This window comes from Gopherus evgoodei, chromosome 22 (genome assembly GCF_007399415.2).
Source record: "Gopherus evgoodei ecotype Sinaloan lineage chromosome 22, rGopEvg1_v1.p, whole genome shotgun sequence".
In the NCBI taxonomy this organism is placed as follows: domain Eukaryota; kingdom Metazoa; phylum Chordata; order Testudines; family Testudinidae; genus Gopherus; species Gopherus evgoodei.
This window is the reverse complement of record NC_044343.1, coordinates 353,087-375,879: the sequence shown is the minus strand read 5'-3', so window position 1 is coordinate 375,879 and position 22,793 is coordinate 353,087. Positions and strand designations below refer to the sequence as shown.

The 22,793-nt window shown below is 42.5% G+C and overlaps 1 protein-coding gene across 3 annotated transcripts in view; it reads left to right on the top strand.

The window, feature by feature from the left end:
- Positions 1-22,546, top strand: part of MED26 (mediator complex subunit 26) — a 44,383-nt gene extending 21,837 nt beyond the window's left edge. The window contains exons 2-4 of one of the 3 annotated variants that reach the window (XR_003997449.1): positions 15,113-15,187; positions 16,597-18,402; positions 22,424-22,546. Coding sequence is in view for 1 of the 3 variants with exons in the window: in XM_030540074.1 (XP_030395934.1) it covers positions 15,113-15,187; positions 16,597-18,288 (1,767 nt within the window). In the remaining 2 variants the exon portion in view is untranslated. Of the gene's footprint in view, positions 1-15,112; positions 15,188-16,596; positions 19,911-22,423 lie in introns of those variants that run through there. The other 2 variants (XR_003997448.1, XM_030540074.1) reach the window with 2 other exon arrangements.
- The last annotated feature ends 247 nt before the right edge of the window (positions 22,547-22,793 follow it).

The following is a 22,793-nucleotide window of genomic DNA, read 5'->3' as shown; positions in this document are numbered from 1 at the left end:
TGAACATTAGGGAGAACATCCTAACTGTCAGGGTGGTTAAGCACTGGAATGAATTGCTTAGGGCGGTTGTGGAATCTCCATCATTGGAGATTTTTAAGAACAGTTTAGACAAACACCTATCAGAGATGGTCCAGCTAATACTTAATCCTGCATTGAGTGCAGGGGACTGGACTAGATAACCTCTTGAGGTCACTTCCAGTCCTATGATTCTATCACTAAAAGTAGTGCAGTTTGCCCTATTTGGGCTTGTTTACACACACCCACACCCCTACAGCTATACTGCTGCAGCTGTGCCACTTTAGCTCTTCAGTTAAGAAACATCTGTGCTGGCAGCCCTGAGAGAATTCTCCTCTTGACCTAGTGCTGTCTACACAGGAGGTTAGGTTGGTTTAACTGTGTTGCTCAGGGGTGTGGATTTTTCACACCCTTGAGCGATGTAGTTATACCAACCTAATTTTCTAGGGTAGACCAGGCCTTAGGCAATGTTTACACGGCACTTTTGTCAGGAAAATTTTTGTCGGGTGGGGGGGGGGGGAAAAGTGCAGATGCAGACAGCGCTTTGTCCTGTCGACAGTGCTACCACTCCTTGTTGGGGGTGGTTTTATTTTTCGACTGGCGCTCTCTCCTGCTGACAAAGAGCAGATATGCTGCGTACCTCACAGTGGCACTGCTATAGTGGCACAGCTGTGCCACTGTAAGATGTACAGTATGGCCTTCATGCTCATCATTTTTACAGCTGAATAGTTGATTGATCCTCTTGCTATAAGAGGGTCCTGCTTACAATTTTGAAATAATTTCCTATCTCCGTAATCCTTCTCAGCCCCCTTCAAAAACAAAAACAAAAAGTGAGTTTTGTCACCATCTAGTAGACTCTTTACTGCCTTAACTTCGCATACCAGAATGGGTTTGAACTTTTTTTCTCCTTCAGAGCTCTGTGCTAGGAACAAAATATTTTATCTGATGATGAATTGCAAACTGAAAGGTTTCTTGCTTAGTTTTCATTGTCTGCAGGCTTTTATAATACATACAAGCAATTATCCAAACCAGACTGTATCTCTTTGACGAGATCTAATTTAGAATAAGAATTGCTGTACTGAGTAGACTTTTTCTGGTGGGGAATAGATAGAAATACACTGCCACGGCCAATTTTGTTTCTAGTGCTTGGTAATTAGAGGGGTATCTATCGAGAAGACATCTAAATTTGTGTAAATATTGGAAGAGTTAATCCTTCAATCATTTAATCTGTCATAGTCTCTACTTAAATGTCCAAATCATCTTCAGTGATGATGCAGTCTTTTTTGCTTGAATCTGATCAAATTTATTATAAATAACTTAGTGCCTTTTCATGGTGTTCCTACTGTTTGGGAGGTATATTTTCTGTACTAGTCTTGAAAGTTGCCAGTGATGGGGTGGACTAGGCCCAAAGGCCTGCTGCTGGAGGCCTCAGGGTCCTGCCATACCCATCCCAGAATAGGAAAAGTGGAGAGGTCCTCCAAGCGGGCTAGAGTGGCTGCAGAGGAAGCAGCCAATCAGAGAGGCCGAAGGGAGTAGCAAGTGAGGGTCCAGCAGGCTCATATAAAAGTTGCTGCAGGGCCAGAGTGAGTGCAGTGTGCTAGCAGGGACTGGGGGAGCAACAGGTGTTCCTGGCTGGTTGCAAGGGTAAAGGCAGGTAGTTGCTAGCAGGGACCAGGGAAGCAAGATCATAGCTTCTAGCTGGCTGCCAGGACTCACTTAGGACAAGCCGAGGGAAGGGACTGTACATGGAACAGTTAACCCCCTCTTGGAAGGTGGTTGATCTAGACTGACCTAGCTGGAGAGCCAGGGTCAGAGGACTAAAGGGCAGGTGAAGAGCCTCCAGGGAGGAAGCCCTGAGATCCTTCTCCACCCTAGAGCAGGAACCTTCACATGTTAGTTAGCAAGTAGGGTACTGAGAGAGTCCTCGTTGGTCAGACTTTTGAGGACTGGAGCCCGGGGAGGGCTACAGGGATAGTACAGTGTAGGTGGCTCAGTCAGAGGACTGAATCGTTGAAGACCTGCCGAGACATCTCTCAGCTAGAGGTGGTGGCTCGTGAAACGTGGGTGCCAGCCTGCTGAAAATAACTGAGAGATTGCAGGCACTATCAGCCAGAGAAAGGGAGTGCTCGTGAGAGGCAGGTGCTGACCCCATTACAGTGCCATATATGTCAACTCTGGAGAATGTTACCATGTCTTACTATAGAGCAGCAGAACACACACAGAATCTGTACACACTTAGTCCTCCATGTGATTTAACATGAAGGGTTTAATTCTAGGGATAAGTACAGTAGTTTCTGTGCCTGTTTGTTCCTTTCACCCTCTGCTGACACAGCTAACAGAGGTATCATTTGTTGTTGTCGTCATGTACCATGGACACCTGCACCACTAGGAACTCTGAGCTCCCCAATGGGTTTCATGTAGTGCACCAAACTACTGTTAGATGAAAGGTCCCTGTCCTCTTATTAAACACTTAGCCATGGAAGATACTACTAGTGGATAACTTTCAAACTTAATGTTCAATTTAACTCACAAGGCAAAGGTAATAGGGCCCTACCAAATTCATGTTTGGGGAAAATGCATCACGGTCTTTTGTGTACTTTTCCCCTATTCTATACAGATTTCATGGGGAAAACCAGCATTTCTCAAATGGGAGGTCCTGACCCAAAAGAGGGTTGCAGGGGGTTGCAAGGTTATTGTAGGGGAGTCATGGTATTTCCACCTTAGCTCTGAAGGCAGCACAGAAGTAATGTGGCTGGAGAGCAGCAGCTGCTGGCCAGGTGCCCAGCTCTGAAGGCAGCACCCTGCCAGCAGTAGCACAGAAGTAAGGGTGGCAATACCATACTGTGCCATCCTTACTTCTGCGCTGCCGTTGGCAGTTGTGTTCAGAGCTGGGCTCTTGGCCAGCAGCTGCTGCTCTGTAGCCACCCAGCTCTGAAGGCAGCACCACCACCAGCAGAGGCGCAGAAGTAAGAGTGGCAATACTGAGACCCCCCTTACCCTTTTGGGTCAGGACGCCTACAATGACAACACTGAAACTTCAGAATTAAATATATGAAATAATGAAATTCATGATTTTTAAAATCCTATGACTGTGAAATTGACCAAAATGGACCATAAATTTGGTAGGGCCCTAGTAATGAGCTGACTATTTAGTTTTACAAGTTCCTGTCTGTTGGTATTGGAGTAGCTGATTCAGGCTTTTTAAGGGTATCTTTCTATACTGATGAAGATTTGAACTCCGCCACAAGATTGAGGCCTCCACCCTCTCCCCCCAAAAAACAAAAAAACCCAAACTGTAAGAAGTAAAACTTCATAAATTAAGAGTAGTGTAGTACATGATCATCTTACTGACATTCTATTCCTATGACTAGTTTCTTGTGCATACCCTATCTTTAGACAACTTCGTGATAGTGGGCGGAAAGGGGAATTGTTAATAGATCAGTGCCCTTGCAACTGATTTAAATGCCAAAATCATGTTGCCAACTTGATAACTTACCTATTTGGTATGTGCAATAGGTGACATTCCAGTTTACTCTGCATGTTCATTGTATGCACTGTTAAACCTCCTAACCTGTTGTAAATGGTCTTGATACTTAATGCTTCATATTTCACAGTGCTACACAAACACTAAGTTACTATATTACTTTTCTCTTTAGTGAATATATTAAACCTATTGTATAAAAAGGCTTTTTTTCTAACTTTTTAATTGCATTTTTCAGATTCTTGCATAAATGACAATTAGCTCAGATTTTTCTCATGTTGTACAACATTATGGGGTGGCATCTGATGTCACAGTAGTAACTCTAAAGCATGTATAAATGAGAATGAATGTTCTGTTCCCTTTGATCAAATGAGTTTGTGTGCAGAACACAATTTTAAAACCTCAAAATCAAGAAGGTAAATAGCATTGCTATCATTCTAATGACACGTTTTAATAATTGACCTCAAATCCAGTTATTCCTGCAAAGTTAGGCCGCTAATAATCCCTGACATTTGTGTCTTCATCCCCATGGATCTGGATGTTGTACACAACAATTCTATTACCAATCAATGGAATGCTGCCATCTTTGAGATAAAAACGTGGCAGCTACAATAGAAGGAAATGAAGAATAAGCAATTAGTGTAATTGCCACTGGTCATTTTTAGACAACATTAGCATAGGAAACATGTCTAGACAGTGTTGTCCAGTGGATGGAACACCAGATTGGGAGTCAAGACACCTGGTTTCTATTCACACATCCATTGACTTGCTGTGAGACCTTAGACAAGTCACTTCCTCTGCCTCAGTTTCCCCATCTGTAAACATGGATGAAGCTATTTATTTATCTCTGTAAAACTGTGTTGAGATCTAGGGATGGGAAAGTGCCATAAAAATGCTAAGTATTAGTACTGGGGCCAGGGATGGCATGGTATTTAGCAGAAGTAGTTTTTACCAGGTAAAATCATGATTTTTATCACCCAGTTTAAGGCATTTTCTATTTTAAAAACTGCTTCATTAATTCAAATTGCCTCCTGCTATTGCATTTTTGTGTTTAGTTCATGCATTTTTTGGTATGTAATCATCAAATTAAAAAGGAAATTTTATCATCTTCTTGCATTTTAGAAATACATGATATCCATTTACTTAACTATTCTACCATAAAGATGTAGTTAATATCTAGCTGCTGTTCAATGGTAAGAAAAATGGTTCTGACTGTTTCCCTTGTGATTCTCATTCTCCTTCTTGAGAGAGAATATTTATACCCTGTTTTTTTTCGTCAAAACTGACAGTGTTAAGGATTGGCAAAGTCTCTTCAGAGCAGTAATGTTCCAGAACATATTTTGGCTCTTGAGCCTGACCCCTGCAAGGACTCCACCTTCTGGACAGCAGCAGAAAGTGGGGAAAATCCTCAGGGCTTAAGTGGCCTCCCAGTCTCCCTTCTTTCGCCGCCCCCGCCACCCCGGCGCATTTCTTGGAACTTGTGTAGAGGAGGAGGAACCATTATCTGAAGGTCTGAGAGATGGTAGGCAGGGATACCAGGGAATAATCTATGTAAAAGAGAGAGAAAACATTAAAAATGTGTAGTGAGTCAGTTGTCACTTTGGGGAGGAGTGGATTTAAAAGAACCCAGGGAGTTGGGCTGGTGTAAAAAATAACCCCCCTAAAATGTATAGTGAAGGTTTAAGTTAAAATGATTTGGAATGATCAACTCATGCATGTAGCAGGCAGCCTGTGTAACCAGATTTTGTTAGTTTTATCCACTCTTCCTGCTTCTTATTGGTTTACATTTGCATCTAATCTATAATTAAATTGTAAACTCTGAGGGAGGGATTGTTTGTACAGCACCTAACACAATCCTGATTGTGGCCTTTGGGTGTTCCCGTAATTTAATATTCAATAGATTTTTTGGCTTGGAATAACTGCTATATTAAAGACCATCCCTAAATTAAAGATTCAGTTGGATTCAAAAAGCCATTGAGAAACGGAGCTGCTTGAGGTTTTGTCCCACAGGGTTGGGTAACTGTTAGCTTCTAGTTTAAAGCTAGAATGGAGAGAGATGTTGCTTAATTTGGAAGAGATCCTAGGAAACCAATACTAAATTCAGAAGTGTAATTAATGAGGTTAACTGCCGGGAACTGATATTATGGAATAAATAGATAGGATTTGCATTCCGTCATAGTCCATGGCTTGGTATTGAATGGGTTGTTGAAAGTGGCTCAACACAGAAGTTCTCCTCTTCCAATAAACTTTTGTATGCATGATCCACATGGCTATCAAACTTCAAAACACAGGATGAGGACAAGCAGCACAAGTTCCTTAGGTTTGCAGAAGAGGAGCTAGCAGAACTGGCTATGTAAGCGGGAGGAGTTTTGGCAGGGAGGGGAAGTGGCAGTCATAGGCTGAGACAAATAGGCAATAAAACCACCTTTAAGTTCTTGAGGCAGCTGAATTATGCAACTGAATACTCTTGCAGTTTAGAGACCCAGATTGCTAAACTCCCTTGCCAGTTCATTTTATTTTACTTTGTCTTATCTAGTATGTAGACAATAATAGAGCGTTCTGAACAGCAGACTGTTATACCTAATCCTATCTCCTAGAACTGGAGGGGACCTTAAAAGGTCATTGAGTCCAGCCCCTGCCTCACTAGCAGGACCAAGTACTGATTTTTGCCCCAGATTCCTAAGTGGCCCCCTCAAGGATTGAACTTGCACCCCTAGGTTTAGCAGGCCAATGCTCAAACCACTGTTATCTGGGCTACTGTTTTTCAAACTAGAACAGTTTCTCATGGCATGTCAATGTGTATGGCTGAAGTTAGCAAAACCTTTTCATCTAACAAGCTGAGCAAGTATTTAACTATGGGAGACTAATATGAACTCTTAGGCCAGCAGTGCATGGCGGTAGCTGTGGAGTTTTGGTGTCTCTAGTAATAGCCCTGTGTTCAGGAGTTTAACAACTGTGTTTACATTTTACTAAGCCTTGGAATTTAGTTCCTGTTAAGAGGAAGAATTTAATTCTCAGCCTTAAACTGGGATTACTGCTTTCTACATTTTTAATTTAGTTTTTACAATTTACAGAAACATGATTCACTTTAATGTAAATTTGGCAAATGGTGAGACTTCAGAGTGAATTAATTGTGCATGTGGAATTTTGAAACAAATCTGAGTTCTCATAAGTGAAAGTTAGTACTTACTGCACATGCTCATTAGATATTACATACGTTTATTTTTCTGGGGAAATCTTATTGTATAAAATTTTGATATGATTGAAGGTTTATGCTTTGATATGTTACAGCCTGATGATGTCCTAATTGTGAAAAGTCATGCAGCGTTAATGTGCCATTACTGTCAAAGGATGGACTTCCTGCTGAAGAGATGGTACTTCTAGGCAGGCTGCACATTCCGTACTATAGCTTAGAATTAGGTTAATATTGTTTTATTAAAGGTTCCATAAGATGGTGGTTGTCCTCAGTGAACTGTTGTTCCACAAGGTGTGGAAAGAAATTTTCTCATGGTTCTTAACAAAAACAAAATCTGTTGGACCTGGCCAAGGGTGCTTTCAGAAGAGAGACACTGCTTTCAAGTAGGTCAAAGCAGAAGAAACAAATCCTTCTGCCTTTAATACATGGAACGCATGCATAGAGCTGGTGGCAATGGTGCCTCATATCCAAGAGTGTTTTTTTACATATTTTGATAGGTTCTAGGAGATTTTTATAATAGGGTTTCTTTTATTCTCTCAGAACACTGGAGGTGAGAGTGTATGTGGAATCCCCAAAGTAGCCCGTGTTTATTTCTTTGGGGGTTTTTCCTAATTAAAAAGTTGCTACTGGATATTCCCTGTCAAAGTGTGCTTTTCTGCCAGTTTCACATGCACACTGGCATTATCAGACTCCTTGTATTAACTTTAACAGATGTATGGCCTCTCTCCATCAGTTTGACAGTCACTTAAATCTTGTAATGTGTGGGGATTACCAGTAATTGTAAAAACAGTCACTCAGATTGTTGGTCTGGAGGGCACGTTGAGCATAATTACTCAACATGACTCATTTCAGGTAAAACTTATTAGGAGGGAAGATACCCCAGTTTTCCAAAGCCTAAAGATGCTTTGTGTATTTTGATGTCTAGAAATTCCCCTGAATTATTCTGTCAACAGGAACCTGGAATTGTGAATTTGGAAGAGCTAGTGCCCTAATCTTATTTTAGAAGAACCTTGACAAAACTGGTGCTGAAATAGAAGAGCAGGTGCCAATGCACCAAATAGCCTTAAGGCTGCCTAAAAAATTGTGTGGGTGCTGAACTGCTATATCTTGGGCACCAGGGCACTGAGAGCAATCCAGGTGCCAGAGCATCAAGAAACAGCAGCCTGTTGAAGTGAAACACAGACACCAAAACTGCAGCTGAGGACAGGCACTGGAACACTGAGGGGAATTGGGTGCCAAAGTGTCTGAAGCTGCATACTCAAAATTTTGCATTTAGACCGGATCTGATTGGAAAGTAGGGCTAGATATGTACAAGATATCTACTGAGGTATTGCTGGGACCCTAACGAAGAGCTGGAGCAGTGATTAATGATTCTTAGGCTATGTCTACACAACAGACTTAGGTCAACAATCATAAACCACTCTAATTATATTGCTTGTGCATGTTTTCACAATGCTCCTTGTGTCAGCGGAGCACGTCCACAGTTGGTGCTCTAGCACTGACAGCAATGCACCATGGGTAGCTATCCCACTGTGCAACTTGCCGCCACCTACTGCTTGGAGTTCTGGGAATGGATTGCAGTGCATCATGGAGGCAGGTTCACCGTCCCATGATGCAGTTTTCGCTGTTCCATCATTCCATGGGCTTCCAACTACGTTTTGTTCCATTTTTCAGCAGCCCCTGTAAACTGTTTGCCCGCCATCTCTGCCTGAAAGCATGCATCCTTCACTACTCTCCAGTTTTGTGACGAACGTTATGAACATAACTGCAGGATCAGCCGTGTTGTTTCATGAGCTGTGAATCTGATAATGAATCTGATATACCTGTCCTGCTGTATGCTGTGGAAGGAAACAATTCAGGACTGAGGTTGGCATTGACAGAACAGCTGCACATGGTGAATTCTCAGTACTGGGCTCTGGAAACAAGCACTGAATGGTGGGATCTCATCGTGATGCATGTACATCTGACAGGCAGTGGCAGCAGAACATTTGGATGCGCAAAGCCACCTTCCTGGAACAGTGCAGAGCAACGACACCAAATGAGAGCTGCCATCATGGTGAAAAAGCAAGTGGCGATCCCTGTATGGCAGCTTGCAACTCCAGACTGCTACCAAAATCAGTTTGGAATTGGGAAGTCCACAGTCGGGGTTGCAGTGATGCAAGTGTGCAGGACTGTTAATCGCCTCCTGCCATGAAGGACTGTGACTCTGGGCAATGTGCAGGAAATAGTGGATGGCTTTGTTGCAGTGGGATTCCGTAACTGCAGCAGGGCAATGGCACACATATCCCACCTTATGACAGAGTACATCAACAGAAAGGGCTACTCCTTCGAGTGGCTCGCTCGTGTCCATTCCACATTAGGTGTGTGTGCTCGCCACATGCACTGATGCCGGAAGTTTTTCCCCCCACAGTATTCATAGGGGACCGACTCTGGCACCTTCTGGAGTGGTGCCTACATGGCGCGGTATATGGGGTGCCACCGGCACCCCCCAACCCTCCCTCAGTTCCTTCTTGCTGTCAGTGACAGTTCTGGAACATCTGCTGCTTCAGCTAGCATTGATTCCTTCTCTGTTCCTGCAAACTTTGAAATCCTGTAAAATAGTTATACATAGTTATTAGTAGTTTTTAGTTACCCTTAGTAGTAGTTCTTAAACTCTCCATTAGTTCCGAATGGGACCCAGTGGGGTGTCGGCATGCCCAGGTTCCCAGGCTTTAAGCCCTGCGATAGCTGCAAATGGCCTGTGCCCCTCAGCGATCCACAAAGCAGCTACTTAAGGTACTTAAGCGAAGGGCACAAAAGTGACAAGTGCCATTTCTGTAAGTCCTTCAACCCTAGAATGAAGAAGGAGCGTGATATCCATCTAAGATCGCTCCTGATGGAGTCAGCACTCATTCCAGTAGTGGATAGGATGAAGGGTCACCCGCAGAGGAAGGGTCAGTCCCAGAGGATTTTCAACTGGATTACCTCGTACATAAGCACCTGTTACGACCTGGCAGGGGTTCCGATTGTCAGAGCGCAGGCATCTTCGGCGGTCTTCCTGGCACACATCCCTGTCCAGGACATCTGTAAAGCTGCAATGCAGTCTTCTGTTCACATCTTTGCCACTCATTATGCCATCACTCAACAGGCCAGAGACGATGCTGGGTTTGGCAGAGCTGTGTTGCAATCTATACATCCATGAACTCCTACCTATGTCCAGGGGTGCTGCTTTGGAGTCACCTAATATGGAATGGACGTGAACAAGGACTCGAAGAAAAGATAATTACCTTTTCCGTAACTGGTGTTCTTTAAGATGTTGCTCATGTCCGTTCCACAACCCTCCTTCCTTCTCCACTGTCGGCGTTTCCGGCAAGAAGGAACTGAGGCTGGGAGGAGCCAGCGGTACCCCTTATATCATGCTATGTGGGCACCATTCCAGAGGGGGCCAGAGCTGGAATGGACTTGAGCAACACATTTGGAAGAACAGTTACGGAAAAGATAACTCTCTATGGTACTCCAGGCACTGATGAATCACTGGGGTCGTTTCACGGATATCAACGCGGGGTGGTCAGGGAAGGTGCATGATGCACGCATCTTCAGGAACATGGGCCTGTATAGAAAGCTGCAAGTGGGTACTTTCGTTCCAGACCAGAAGATTCCAATAGGGGGTGTGGAAATGCCAATAGTGATCCTGGGAGACCCAGCGTACCCCTTACTCCTGTGGCTCATGAAGCCTTATGCCAGAAATCTTGACAGCAGTAAGGAGCGCTCATGTACCAGCCAGGACTTGCCTATCCTTCCTTGGCCACATGGCTTAGTGTACATAGGTGACTGCCTTGGCTCAACTCCACCTTCGCTGCCTCCAGATGTGCTCCCGATGGTTTACTTGCCAAAATGTCACAGCATGAACCTCATGCTAATAGGTGGACAGTACCCTGTTGAGGACTTTCAGTGGTGGACAGACCCACATCATGTATGCAGAGGTTCCCTTCCTTCATCGTCTTCAGACAAAATGATAATCATCGATGCATCCCTCGTAGGCTGGGGAGTGCACATGGATGAGTATGTGGACGATTACATGTCACAGGGAACATATTCTCCTTGAGAATCCAGGATGCACATCAATACCCTGGAACTCTGAGCTGTAATGAAACCATGTCAATCCTTTCTCCCATTCATCCAGTCTCATCATGTCTGACATGAGAGAACATCACTGCCGTTTTCTTCTTCAACAAATGGGGGCATGAGATCGACCGCTTTATGCGCAGAAGCCGTCAATTTCTGGAATTAGTGTGCCACTCACCAGATCCTCCTGTCTGCAGCTTACCTTCCAGCGACACAGAATGTGCTCACAGATTCACTCAGCAGACATTTTGTGACTGACCAGAAATGGGCACTCCACAATTCAGTAGTTCAAGATATCTTCACCTGATAGGCGTTTCTGACCACACACTTCTTTGCCTCCAATATAAACCTCAAATGCACTACACAGTGCTCTGGGGAGGTCTCTGTCACCACTCTCAGGGTCTGACCAAATCAGCTATGCCTTTCCTCCTCTACTGCTCCTCCTTGAGTACTCCACAAGATCTGATGAGACAGAGTGATGGTGATGGCCCAGATAAATCTGGTTTTCCAGTCTCCTTCACATGTTAAACCGTCCACCAAATCTTATCCTCCAACCTGCTGACGTAGTTCAACAGTGAGATCAGACATCCCAATCCACAGGTGCTCTATCTCAGAGCATGGTATTTGGATGGGCATTAGCTTTAGAATGGGCCTGTCTTGCACAGCTGAAAAATATTCCCTCCAGCTGCAGGAAAGAATCCACTAAGCACTGTTACAAGGCTCAGTGGAAATGCTTCACTTCCTGGGCCCAACAAAAGGGAGTTTCGATGGAATCAGGGGGTATCCCCCTTCTCTTGGACTACCTTCTATCCTTGAAGGTGGTGGGTCTTGCCATCAACTCTCCAAGTCCCCGAGTAGTCCATTTCTTGCCCTCCTTCCCCTTTGCTTTGGATCTGTCTGATTTACAGCGGAGAAGAAACTGGAGATGTGAGCGTCTGTCCTGCCCTTTGTCACCTTGAGCAGAAGCATGAAGTGAGCTAAGGCACATGCTCGGACCAACAGACACGACTTTCAAATTTTCCGACTTCAGGAGCATCGTGTGCATGCATAAACCCTCAATGGAATACAGAATAGGGACCACACATCTCAAAGAATCCCCAGTTACGTGTAAGTAACCTCTTGGTTGGTTTGTTACTCTGTATATGAGTTCCAATGTGGGGTGGTAAGTGACATTTAGGGTTGTGTGGTCAGAGGGGTTTTTATTTCTGTATTGAAGCAGGTTCTCTGCAGGCATTTGGGTGGACTGTTCCATGATGTGATCTACTTCTCTTGTGGAGTGGCCTTGTTTGGCGAAGGCGGTTTTAAGTGTGTTTCAGATGTGTATCCCAGACTTTCTCCTCAGAGCATATTCTATGGTGTCTAAGTGCCTGGCTCTATATAGCAGATTTCTTGGTGTGTCTGGGATGGTTACTCGATCTGTGAAGATAGGTGTGGCCATCTGTGGGTTTCTTGTGTACAGTTATCTGTAAGGTTCCATTGCTGAAGCTGATCATGGTGTCCAGGAAGTTAATGCTAGTGTGTGAGTGTTCTTGAGTGAGTCTAATAGATGAATAGTGGCTGTTGAAGTTTTGGTAGAAATCTGAGGAAGTTTTAGTCTGTCCAAAGGATGAAAATATCATTGATGTATCTCAGGTATATTACTGGTTGTGTGGTGCATTGGTTAGTGAACACTGTCACTTGGGCATTTCAATCTCACTTATGCTAAGTGTGCCCACAGATGGCTTTGTGCACAGATGCAAAATGTGTGCATAAAGCTGCAGATGCACAGATGGAGGTTGCACTGAGGCCCATTTGAAAACATGGCACCAAGTGTGTTAATGTGATATAAATTTGTGGAATAACTCCTTGCTATCCTATATGTAAAATAGCATAGCTCTGGAATTACTGGTGCTGAGAATAGCAAGTCTTTGAAACTGAGTTTAGAGCTCATAAAGCAGAGGTGTGTTACTCGCTGTGACAACTGGAGGACAACTAGTGGGCATACTGTTTCTTGCTTCTCTTTCTAGTTTTAAACTTTTACTATGGTTTATTTTGAGGTTTTTAGACTTTGCTTAGGATCTAACCCTCTGTGAAAATTAGTCACTGTTACGTAGATTTTTCTGAAAATATTGTTTATGAAAATTCATTCAGGAAGCACACAGAGAAGTTACTATTTTACACAGGTAGATCTCTGGTATAACTAACACATTCAGTGAAGTGATCCTTAGAAATAACTCTGAAATTATGTTTTCACTGTTGCTGTTAGAAAAGTCTTTCCAAACCAGCAGTTCCCAAGCTCTTTCATAGTATAGATAACACTTGAATGCTCAGATTTTTTTGGGTCCCAGCTTAATTCTCATGTAATTCCATAATATTCCTATGGCAGCAACATTAAATCCTTACAAGAAAAGTTATAGGAAAGTAAATATTTATTTTTACTTGTCTTGAGTATTTTTCTTGGAAAGAGTTAATCAGATTGACTACTCTTGCTCTTCATTTGACCTCTCCTCCCAGCTGTTACGACTTTCTCAGCTGGAAACAAGGAGAGGCAGTGCTATATGACCAGACCACTCTCCATATCAGCATGTGCTCAATGGGCTGTGGTTTGGGAGTTTCTTGTGTAGACTGTAGGAAAAGTAACAGTACTTTGGACTTGCCTGGCTTTCTCCGAAACATCTATCCTTGACAGGGCCAGCATTACAATTTATGGAATCTGTGTTTCTGGAAGGGGGAGGAAATAAGGCAGAATTTCCTCCATCTTCTTTTCAGTCAAGGATGCTGTTGGGGGCATCTAGCATCAAGCAGACTCCTCAGCACGCTTCTCCCCCCCACCCCCATTTATGAAGAGGTAGATGGGAACCACCCCTGAGATGTACTGATATAATGAGATGGAGGATCTAAAGTGGTTGCTTGCTTAGCTTGTGGTTAGACTCCACTGGAATCAACAGACTCCATGAACTGGCCCTGATCATTACTCCCAAAATTCAGGTTAGACAAGTGCTGTGGCTCCATGATAACCAGTTATATTGGTTCTGTTGTTCTTTTCTCTGCACGAGACTCTGATTTCAAACTGGAACTCTTTGTCAGCTTCTCTGTATGGTAAACTGTATGCAGAATGCCTGTGATGAGAGCCTTTGATGGAGCAGACTCCTTTACATGGTAAGCCACCTGTCTGAGCACAGACTGAACAATCCTCTGGGACATCTCCTGCCTTTGTGTTGTAAGTTTGTTGGAGCAGGGATTTTCTCTCTTCCTGTCTCTTACAGCACTAAACACACTGCCTAACGCTTCAGTAGTAGTAATGCGCAACTCCAGGTTAAGCCCCATGTTTTCATGAAACCCTTAAAGCTACGGCTTCGTGGGGGAGAAAAAACATTGTAAAATTTTCATTTTCACTGAGTTTGGGTTACAGGGACAGATATGAATTTCAGGGTTTAACCCCTATTGCATATGATGGTCCTGTATTTGTCGATCAAGAACATAGCTTTCACCAGTCTGGCTTTACAGCAGACTTTTTTCAAGAATGCTATAAAATATTTGGCCAGTCCAGTATGTGAGCATTTGTTACATGCCACCATGTGAGCAATTTGAGTGATTCTCAAAAGTACTGTACATTAATAGACTGAACAAGATGAAATATTTTAATTTAACATTTAATCTATGCCACCACTGTTGAATATACACAATATTATGTAACCCTAATAAGCTGTCTTTGGTTTGTTCTTTTCCATAGTACTATGCTGACAGTTGCCCAGCATGGCCATCCTAGCTAACACACCCTAGATTTGAACTTTGGGCTCTGATAGGCATTCTCTGTCTTGTGCTCTGGAATTTGCTTTCCTTGTTGATCTGACAGAATTAGTCTGATACTTGGGACACAGCACAAGTCTGATTATTCAGGATTTTACCTGGAGGAGTGGAAACTGCGTGGTTTTGTCTTTTTATACTTGACAATCTCACCTTATTTTAATGTATAGTGAATGTACCTTGCACTTGAACTGGTCACATCTTTATGAATGAAAATAGGTAGGTACTATTATGAGTATTCACTTGAAATCAAGCACTGCAGCGGGCAACGTGCTCTGACAGTGTGTGTTGAATTTAGTTTTGTGTAAGAGCAAGATTGTAACGGCTCCCTCAATTTCCAAGTAGGCCGTAGGAGTGTCCTTTTCCCTCGTATTGCAAACAGGCAGCTCCCTAAAGGCAGGAGATATGGTGGCAATTTTGGGCTCAGTTCTTCTTGTATTATACAACATAACATGTTTTAAATGTGGCATTATTTGAGAACTAAAATTTTATGCATGAAAATTTAAATGACTTTCTCTTCCTTGTTGCAGATCCATAACATGGTGGCAGTGCTGGAAGTGATCTCCAGCTTGGAGAAATACCCCATAACCAAAGAGGCACTTGAGGTACGTCTCCTTACATGTAAAATCCACACATGCTTATGTATGAAAACAGATTGCTTCTATACAATATCTTTTGAATTCCCTTTAATGTATTTCAGCTCTTTCACAAAAATATAGATAAACCACAAAAGATATAGTAATTGGTCCCCCACTGTGTCCTCTGGCACCTCAGTACATGATGGAATGAGTTGTCTTTTTGGAATCATATACCAGCAGAGGAGTAACTATACTGGTGTATGGTGAAATCCAATTTCTGCTCACATAAGGGACTAGAGCAGTCCCTATTTGCCACTGGTTAATTCCTTGTCTGATTCAGGCAGCATCACTTCCATGTCTTATGTCTGGTCACTTTCTAATTCTCTTTAATAACCTACTATGAATAACATCACTTTATAGAGAAATAACATTAGTTTGAAATATGCCCAATTCGGTGCCAATCCCTGACTGGCTCTGAGGTTAGTTCCTCCTATGAAATTTAAATAAAATGTAAATAATTGGAGATATACCTACCTCCTAGAACTGGAAGGGACCGTGAAAGGTCGAGTCCAGCCCCCTGCCTTCACTAGCAGGACCAAGTACTGATTTTTGCCCCAGATCCCTAGGTGGCCCCCTCAAGGATTGAACTCTCAACCCTGAGTTTAGCAGGCCAATGCTGAAAACCACTGAGCTATCCCCCCCCCATGAGAATACTGCATAGCTAGAGAACGCTGACTCATACACATTGGGTTTATTCTTCAATTCACTTCTCACTCTGAAACATTCTTATGCCAAATGCCCTCTGTGAGATTTGGTTATACAAAAGGGTTTACTGAGGGAACAACCAGATTACAACTTCCATGTTGAGGCACCCAGAGAACTTTATTTAAATTGGTCCCATAAATCCTTCCCACAGCACTTGGGGAAAATTCCATCTGACTCTGGAGGGTGGAGTAGGATGTGACAATAAGCCAACAGTGAAGCTCTAAGAGTCTGTGATTTCTTATCCCTTTTTCTACATGCCTGTGGTTGTGAACACACACCTTGTCTGGTTGGGGGTTGTGCACATCTTTCCGCAGAACTTGAGCACGCTCCTTGGTCACCTGCAAGAGGTTCATATTGAGTGAGGGACTCCTTCCCCACCACACTCCCCAGATGGCTCCCATGGCACTTCAGCCAGTGGAGAAAGAAAAGAGATGAATACTCAAACTTACAGTGGTTCCCTGAATGGTGGAGCATGGGGTCAGCTGAATCAATCCCTTCCAAAAAGACTAACGGATTAATATTATTTAGCTCCTACATTCTTTGTGAATTTTTGGTGTGATATTTGGCAGAATGGTATGCATTGACAAATGAAAATGCATCTTACAATTTGACTTATGTTCTGTCTGTTCAGAATTAAATTTTTGTAAAACAACTCTTCTCACTTTTTACAGGAAACAAGATTAGGGAAACTCATCAATGATGTAAGAAAGAAGACGTCCAATGAGGAACTTGCCAAACGTGCCAAGAAATTGCTACGGAATTGGCAAAAACTGATAGAACCTGTAACCCAGAATGAATCCATTTCAAGAGGATTGCCGAATCCACCTGGATCAGCAAATGGTGGTGCACACAATTGTAAACCAGAAGTGCCACCTGCTGTAGTAACTGGATCAAAGCCCATCAGTGAATTGAAAAGCAGGAATGACATCCAAAAGCTGAACTCCCCGAAAACAGAAAAGCTGGGAAATCGGAAAAGGAAAGGTGAACATAAGGATGGGCATCAGGGCCCCCCCTCTTCTAAAGTTTCCAAAGGTAGCCATGAAGCATTACAAAACTCTTCTCCTCCACCAACTAATGGGATTGCGGGGAGCCCTGGAAGTTTCCCCAGTCCTGTAGATGTAAACCTGCAAACAGGGCCTGAAAGCAGCAGGACAGAACATAGTGAAAATGACAAACACAGTAAGATCCCAGTAAATGCTGTAAAACCTCACACCAGTTCTCCAGGACTTGTAAAACCTTCAAGCACCTCCTCATTATTAAAGACTGCAGTGCTTCAGCAGCATGATAAATTGGAAGAAACCACAGGCCAACACCCACCTAAGAGTCCCCGCTGTTCCTCGTTTAATCCTGGGAATATTAGGCATGACACATTTGCTCGACAGCATATCACACACTCACCAAAGGGTTCAATACCTAGTCCATCTCAAAGGTCCCAGTTCTTAGATACTGCACAGGTGCCATCACCACCACCCCCTTCCTTGATGCAATCATCAACACCTCCAATGCCAGCAAAGAGACTGGAGGTTTCTCAGCAATCAGGAACTGAGGTATCTCAACATTGGCAGGAGCAGGCATCTTCTGAAAGCCAGTACAGGCACACAGCAGGGGCACTTCAGCACACATCTCCTAGCTGCAAAACTAACTTGCACCCTGAGGAATCTCTGATGCCACATGTTGGCTTTTCACCGGACACTTCAAAAATGGACAGTGATGATGCTGCTTCAGGTTCAGATAGTAAGAAGAAGAAAAGGTACAGACCCAGAGACCACACAGTCAATTTGGATGGGCAGGTTGTAGAAGGGGGTGTGAAACCTGTGAGATTAAAAGAAAGAAAGCTCACGTTTGATCCCATGACAGGACAGATAAAACCTTTAACACAAAAAGATTCTTTGCAGGCAGAAATCCCTGCAGTCACTGAACAGCACAGGACAGAAACAGACAAGCAGGAGCAAAAACCCAACCTGCAAAGTCCTTTTGAACAAACGAACTGGAAAGAGTTATCCAGAAATGAAATAATTCAATCGTATTTAAACAGACAAAGTAGCTTGCTGTCTTCGTCAGGAGTACAAACCCCAGGAGCTCACTACTTCATGTCTGAATATTTAAAGCAGGAGGAAAGCACTAGAAGAGAAGCTAGAAAGACTCATGTTCTAGCTCCTAACAGCAAACCCACAGACTTGCCTGGGGTCACAAGAGAGGTCACAAGCGATGACCTCAACAGAATACGTGAACATCACTGGCCAGGCGTGAATGGCTGTTATGATACACAGGGTAACTGGTATAATTGGACGCAGTGCATATCTTTAGATCCACATGGGGATGATGGTAGATTGAACATCCTGCCTTATGTCTGCCTAGACTGAGTACAGTTTTGCTAAAATGCTCTCACATCGGCAGTTAGAAAAAATGGCAGACACTATGCCACTTAACATGGAGAGAGCCTCCTGTCCTGGACAAACAGGGCCAACGAGCAGAGGGTATGAAGGAGCTGGTTGTTTACAGCTCTTTCCTTTAAATTCTCCTTTTGTGAAATGCTGCTACCAGTTTACTAACAAAATTGCAAAGGAAGGCATACGAAGGTTGATAAATTGAGTTCAAAACTCTATAGCAAGCCAGCTATAAAAAAGTGTTAGTCCCCAAGAAATGAAGATGATTTCCAGCACTTTGTGAATGCCGGAATCTTACTACAGGCAGGTACAGATAAAATTGTAGAAATTACCTTAACAAAATATGCATCTATTTATTTGATTTAATTTGAGTTTATTGGGCAATGAGATGTCCGAGACAATGTGCAAAAAATCTAGTTTTTATTTGCATCAGATCTCTGAACATGATTGTGTTCTTTTCAAGTTACATGGTGCAAAGATTGAGTTTCAAACAGCAGGTGTTGCAGTGCAGGTTGGCGATCTGGCTTCAGTTCAACATTCCATAGGCATCCACATATTTTAGTCTGGTTTCAGTTAAAATCCAGTCTCTGAGAAATGCTGCAAAAACTAGGTTTTTTTTTTAAACATTTTTTCTTCCATCACCAGCCAAATCATTTTTCTCCTTTTCCCTTCCTGCAAACTTCTAGAAAAATTCATCTTTTCTAGAATCCAAAAGTAATGAGGGTGCTACAAGTTTGTAACTGTTCTCTGAGGGGAAAAAGGAAGCCTGTTTATATGCTGGAAATATACTTGTTACCATTCCTTTAGATATTGTTTGCCTTATGGATATCCATCATAAATGCAATTTGCAAAAACAAAGAGCCTTAGTGAATGTACAGTAACTAGACTTCTGTGTTCTTGGGATGCAGAAGGGAGCAACTTTGCTATTTGGTCCTTTAAGTGGACACATTGTGATATAAATGTGGAAATAAAAAAATTTGCACAAAAAGGTTTGTGAATTATTTATACTTAAACTGGTTACTTTCAAAGTTTGGTCAGTTCAGAAAAGTTGAGTTGAAGCGAAGTACATATTGCCAGCAGTGTGATTAAACCTGCATCCTGTTAGTTCACTTTCTAAACCAGTTAAAGGTGGTAAGTCATATAAGATGCACTGACTAGCTTTTCTCAGTCTTCCAAGTGTGCTGGCAATATTTACTAATATATACTGGATAATTTTAACTATGGTTAAATCCAGAGAGAATGTGCTTGGTTCAGAGAGAGTCCTCCAAGTGATTGTTACTATACCTCACAAGTTGAGCTAATCGTTGAGCTTTCTCTTCCGTCCACTTTTGTATGTAGTAGTAATAATAATTGTAAAATGTCTGTATTTCACCTCTGATCAAAGCCTAATTCAGTAATGTTTTTATATTCAATTTAGGCAAAACACATGCAGCTCCTGTTAATATATTAGCAATTGGAACAATTTACTTTTACAGTTTCTGGTATTGGGCTTCTGTCCTGCTGGTGCTTTAAAAAAAAAAAAAAAATCAGGAGTACTGCCACTGCAGTAACATTAGATACACCATTAGGACTGGATTCTGCTTCCACTGAGGCCCTAGTAAAAGTCCCACTGATTTTAGTGAGAGCAGGATCAGGCTCTTAATTCTCAAACAACATCTACTTTTTATAATGGATGTTACTCATGATGTGAGCATTGGCTTGTTCCATGGAATACAATGAGAAAAGCTTTTAAAATCTTAATCTTTCCCATTCAGACCGAATGCTTCTGTGATTTGCCTGGCTTGTGAAATATTGAAACTCGCTGTATATGGGTATTTCAAAATCTCTCCTCAGTGCCTAGTTGTTCCCTTTTCTCTAGGACTTTAGAATTAGAAAGGCTTCTCAGCTGGAAAAAACAGCCACCATAAAAATGTTTCCAAGTATATTTTCAGTTTACTTCCATTTTTACCCGCCTGCAGTGACTACCCAAGCTGTTTGGAGCTGGGGAAGGTAGTATCACCCTGTGTCTTGGAAGGGTGAGATGGGTGGAAGAGATGATCCTGGGAAATGCTTGACATTAATTTATTTAGAAAACGTACACACTAAAACACCCCCGAACCCCAAACAAACAATATTTCTGCACCTAAGGGAGTCTGTTCTCTTCCACTTTCCATGAAAGACCGTGGTCGTCATCCTGCCCATCCTGGGGCCTCTCAATTTAGGGCTACTCTCATAAGGGAATGGTTGGGCTCTGATCCACCTCATAATTTTAGGTCACGGTTTTCTTTCCTGTTTGTTCCATTTCTTTTGAAATTCTGGCTGCACTTCAGGGGTCTATAGAGGAATATCATACTCTAAACTGTCACTGGCATCTGTGAGCAACCTGCCACAGTGCCCAGAAGCTGACTAACCACTATGATGATCTTAATTTCATCCATTTTGTAGGGCAAGAGTCTAAGGTATCAGACCCAGCTTTTGCCCACAGCAGTACAAACTGACCAGACATTCCACTGATTACTGTGTGCTTTAAATCTCTTTTGTGTGACTAGTTTTCACGGTTCTACACTAAGTGGTCAACCAAGTTGGAAGTAATCCAGGGTCAGAAACAGGGTCAAAGACATTTATATTTCAGCATGTTCTATTAGTGTAAACAGTGACGTTCTATCAGCTCCAGCAAATGTTGAAGATGTTTACAAAGTGGTTTTGTCAATTTTGTAAACCAGTTCAAATGAAGTTTACCTTGTACATGTTTACCTGTTGTGTATTTTCATATTTTTGCATAGACTGTTTCTTAGCTAGTTGCTTGTTCCCTAGGTGCTTTCCAAAATGCACTGTCCTTGTCCTAACACTTAATCTAACAAGAGTAGAACAGACATCTCCTTCCACTGTGGCATAGAAAGGCTCCCATGTGAGAACTAGGTTCTGATATGGCCCCATTACTCTGTGGGTGCCTATATATTAGGTGTGCTGAGATATTACATAAATTCCTTTGTTTTTGAAAGGATGCATAGAAGAAATGATATTTACCTGTCCAGGAACCATTCAACGTGTCTCGCCTTCTATTTTAGTTAGCCTTAGTTTACTACAAACACTTTAGGTGATACTGCTCAACCACTCAACAATCATTTCCCTTAAATGGTTGTAGATTTTTAACAACCACAAAGAGGAGTTTTATTGGTATTGGTGGTAACAGAGTAGGAACTCCCATCCCTAGGAGGAAGACCATATGGAAACAGTGGCCTTAACAAGCTGTCTCCTGCTTCATTGTAACAGTTATGTGACATGTTAGAGAGGAGGTTCCCAGCAGGCTATTAGTATTTTCCTTTTGTGCTCAATGCACATAATGGAAAAGCCCGACATAAAACTTACTCTTGCTAATGCTACTACCTCAAACTTTTCAGGAATGTCATTATCCCACCTGAGTAGGTGTGTTAATCTTGTCAATGCAAATCTAACTTTAAAAAAACTGTTTGTTCCTTCACTTATGAGGGGATCCCTTCATGAAAGTAATTATGCCTTGTATCAAAGCAATTACATCATCTATAACCATCCCTATCTAGAAGTTTAAGCACTACTGAAGCATTTATTAAAATTAATGATCAAGAGGGGCTAGCATGGAGGACTGACTATCTTTATGCTGTTCTCGATCCCTGATCCAAAGCTGGTATGCATGGATTTTGAGTGAACACCCATGAGATGCTAACTATAAAATTAGCTGGCCTTATTCTAGCACACTTTTAAACAAGTGCCTTAGCTGGCATCTTTACTGACAGTATAGATGAAAGGCCAATGATCTGAATTAGTAATAGTCTGTTACCTGTATTGTCCTGCAGATGACCCCTCCAGTTCACGAATGAATTGTGTAAGCGAGGAAACTGCTTCCTGTGCTGTTTTGTGGAGTTCATTTTCCAGGACTCTGGGTTGTAATGTCTTTCACTAGTACGAAATTCAGTGCTCATTTAAATGTTGGGTAGGTGGATGGAGAGTTAGCTATTTTCACCTGAATTTTAAAATTGGTGAGAGGGGAAGAGGGAGGTGGGTGTGTCACATCAAAAAACGTGTTTGGAAATGTAGGAGTTTGACAAGAAATCACAAGATGTGAAATGAGGTCTTGATTTTTTTCCGTTTGCAGGGAAGGAAACAGTGGTGTACAGTGAGCTGCCCTCACCTCACTCTGTGAACAGCTGAAGCCTGAAGGAGAGGGATACCTCATTTGTTTACCACAGATTGCAAGTGGAAAAATTCTTTTACCAAGAAAGTGATGCCCTGGGAGTGCTGGACTCAGGCCTTCAGTCCCACACAGCTTACACCTCAGATACAGAGGAGGTCCCAAGACGCCTGTCCATCTATTCCATGAGAAAAAAATTACAAAACTAAAAAAAAAACAACCTAGTCAGCTTTATTGTTCTATACTCTTTTTACTTCACATAAACAAGTCCTTGTGCTTTTGCCTAAATGAAGTGCTTTCTTTGTAACTATACTAGCTTAAGGGGAAAGGTGTC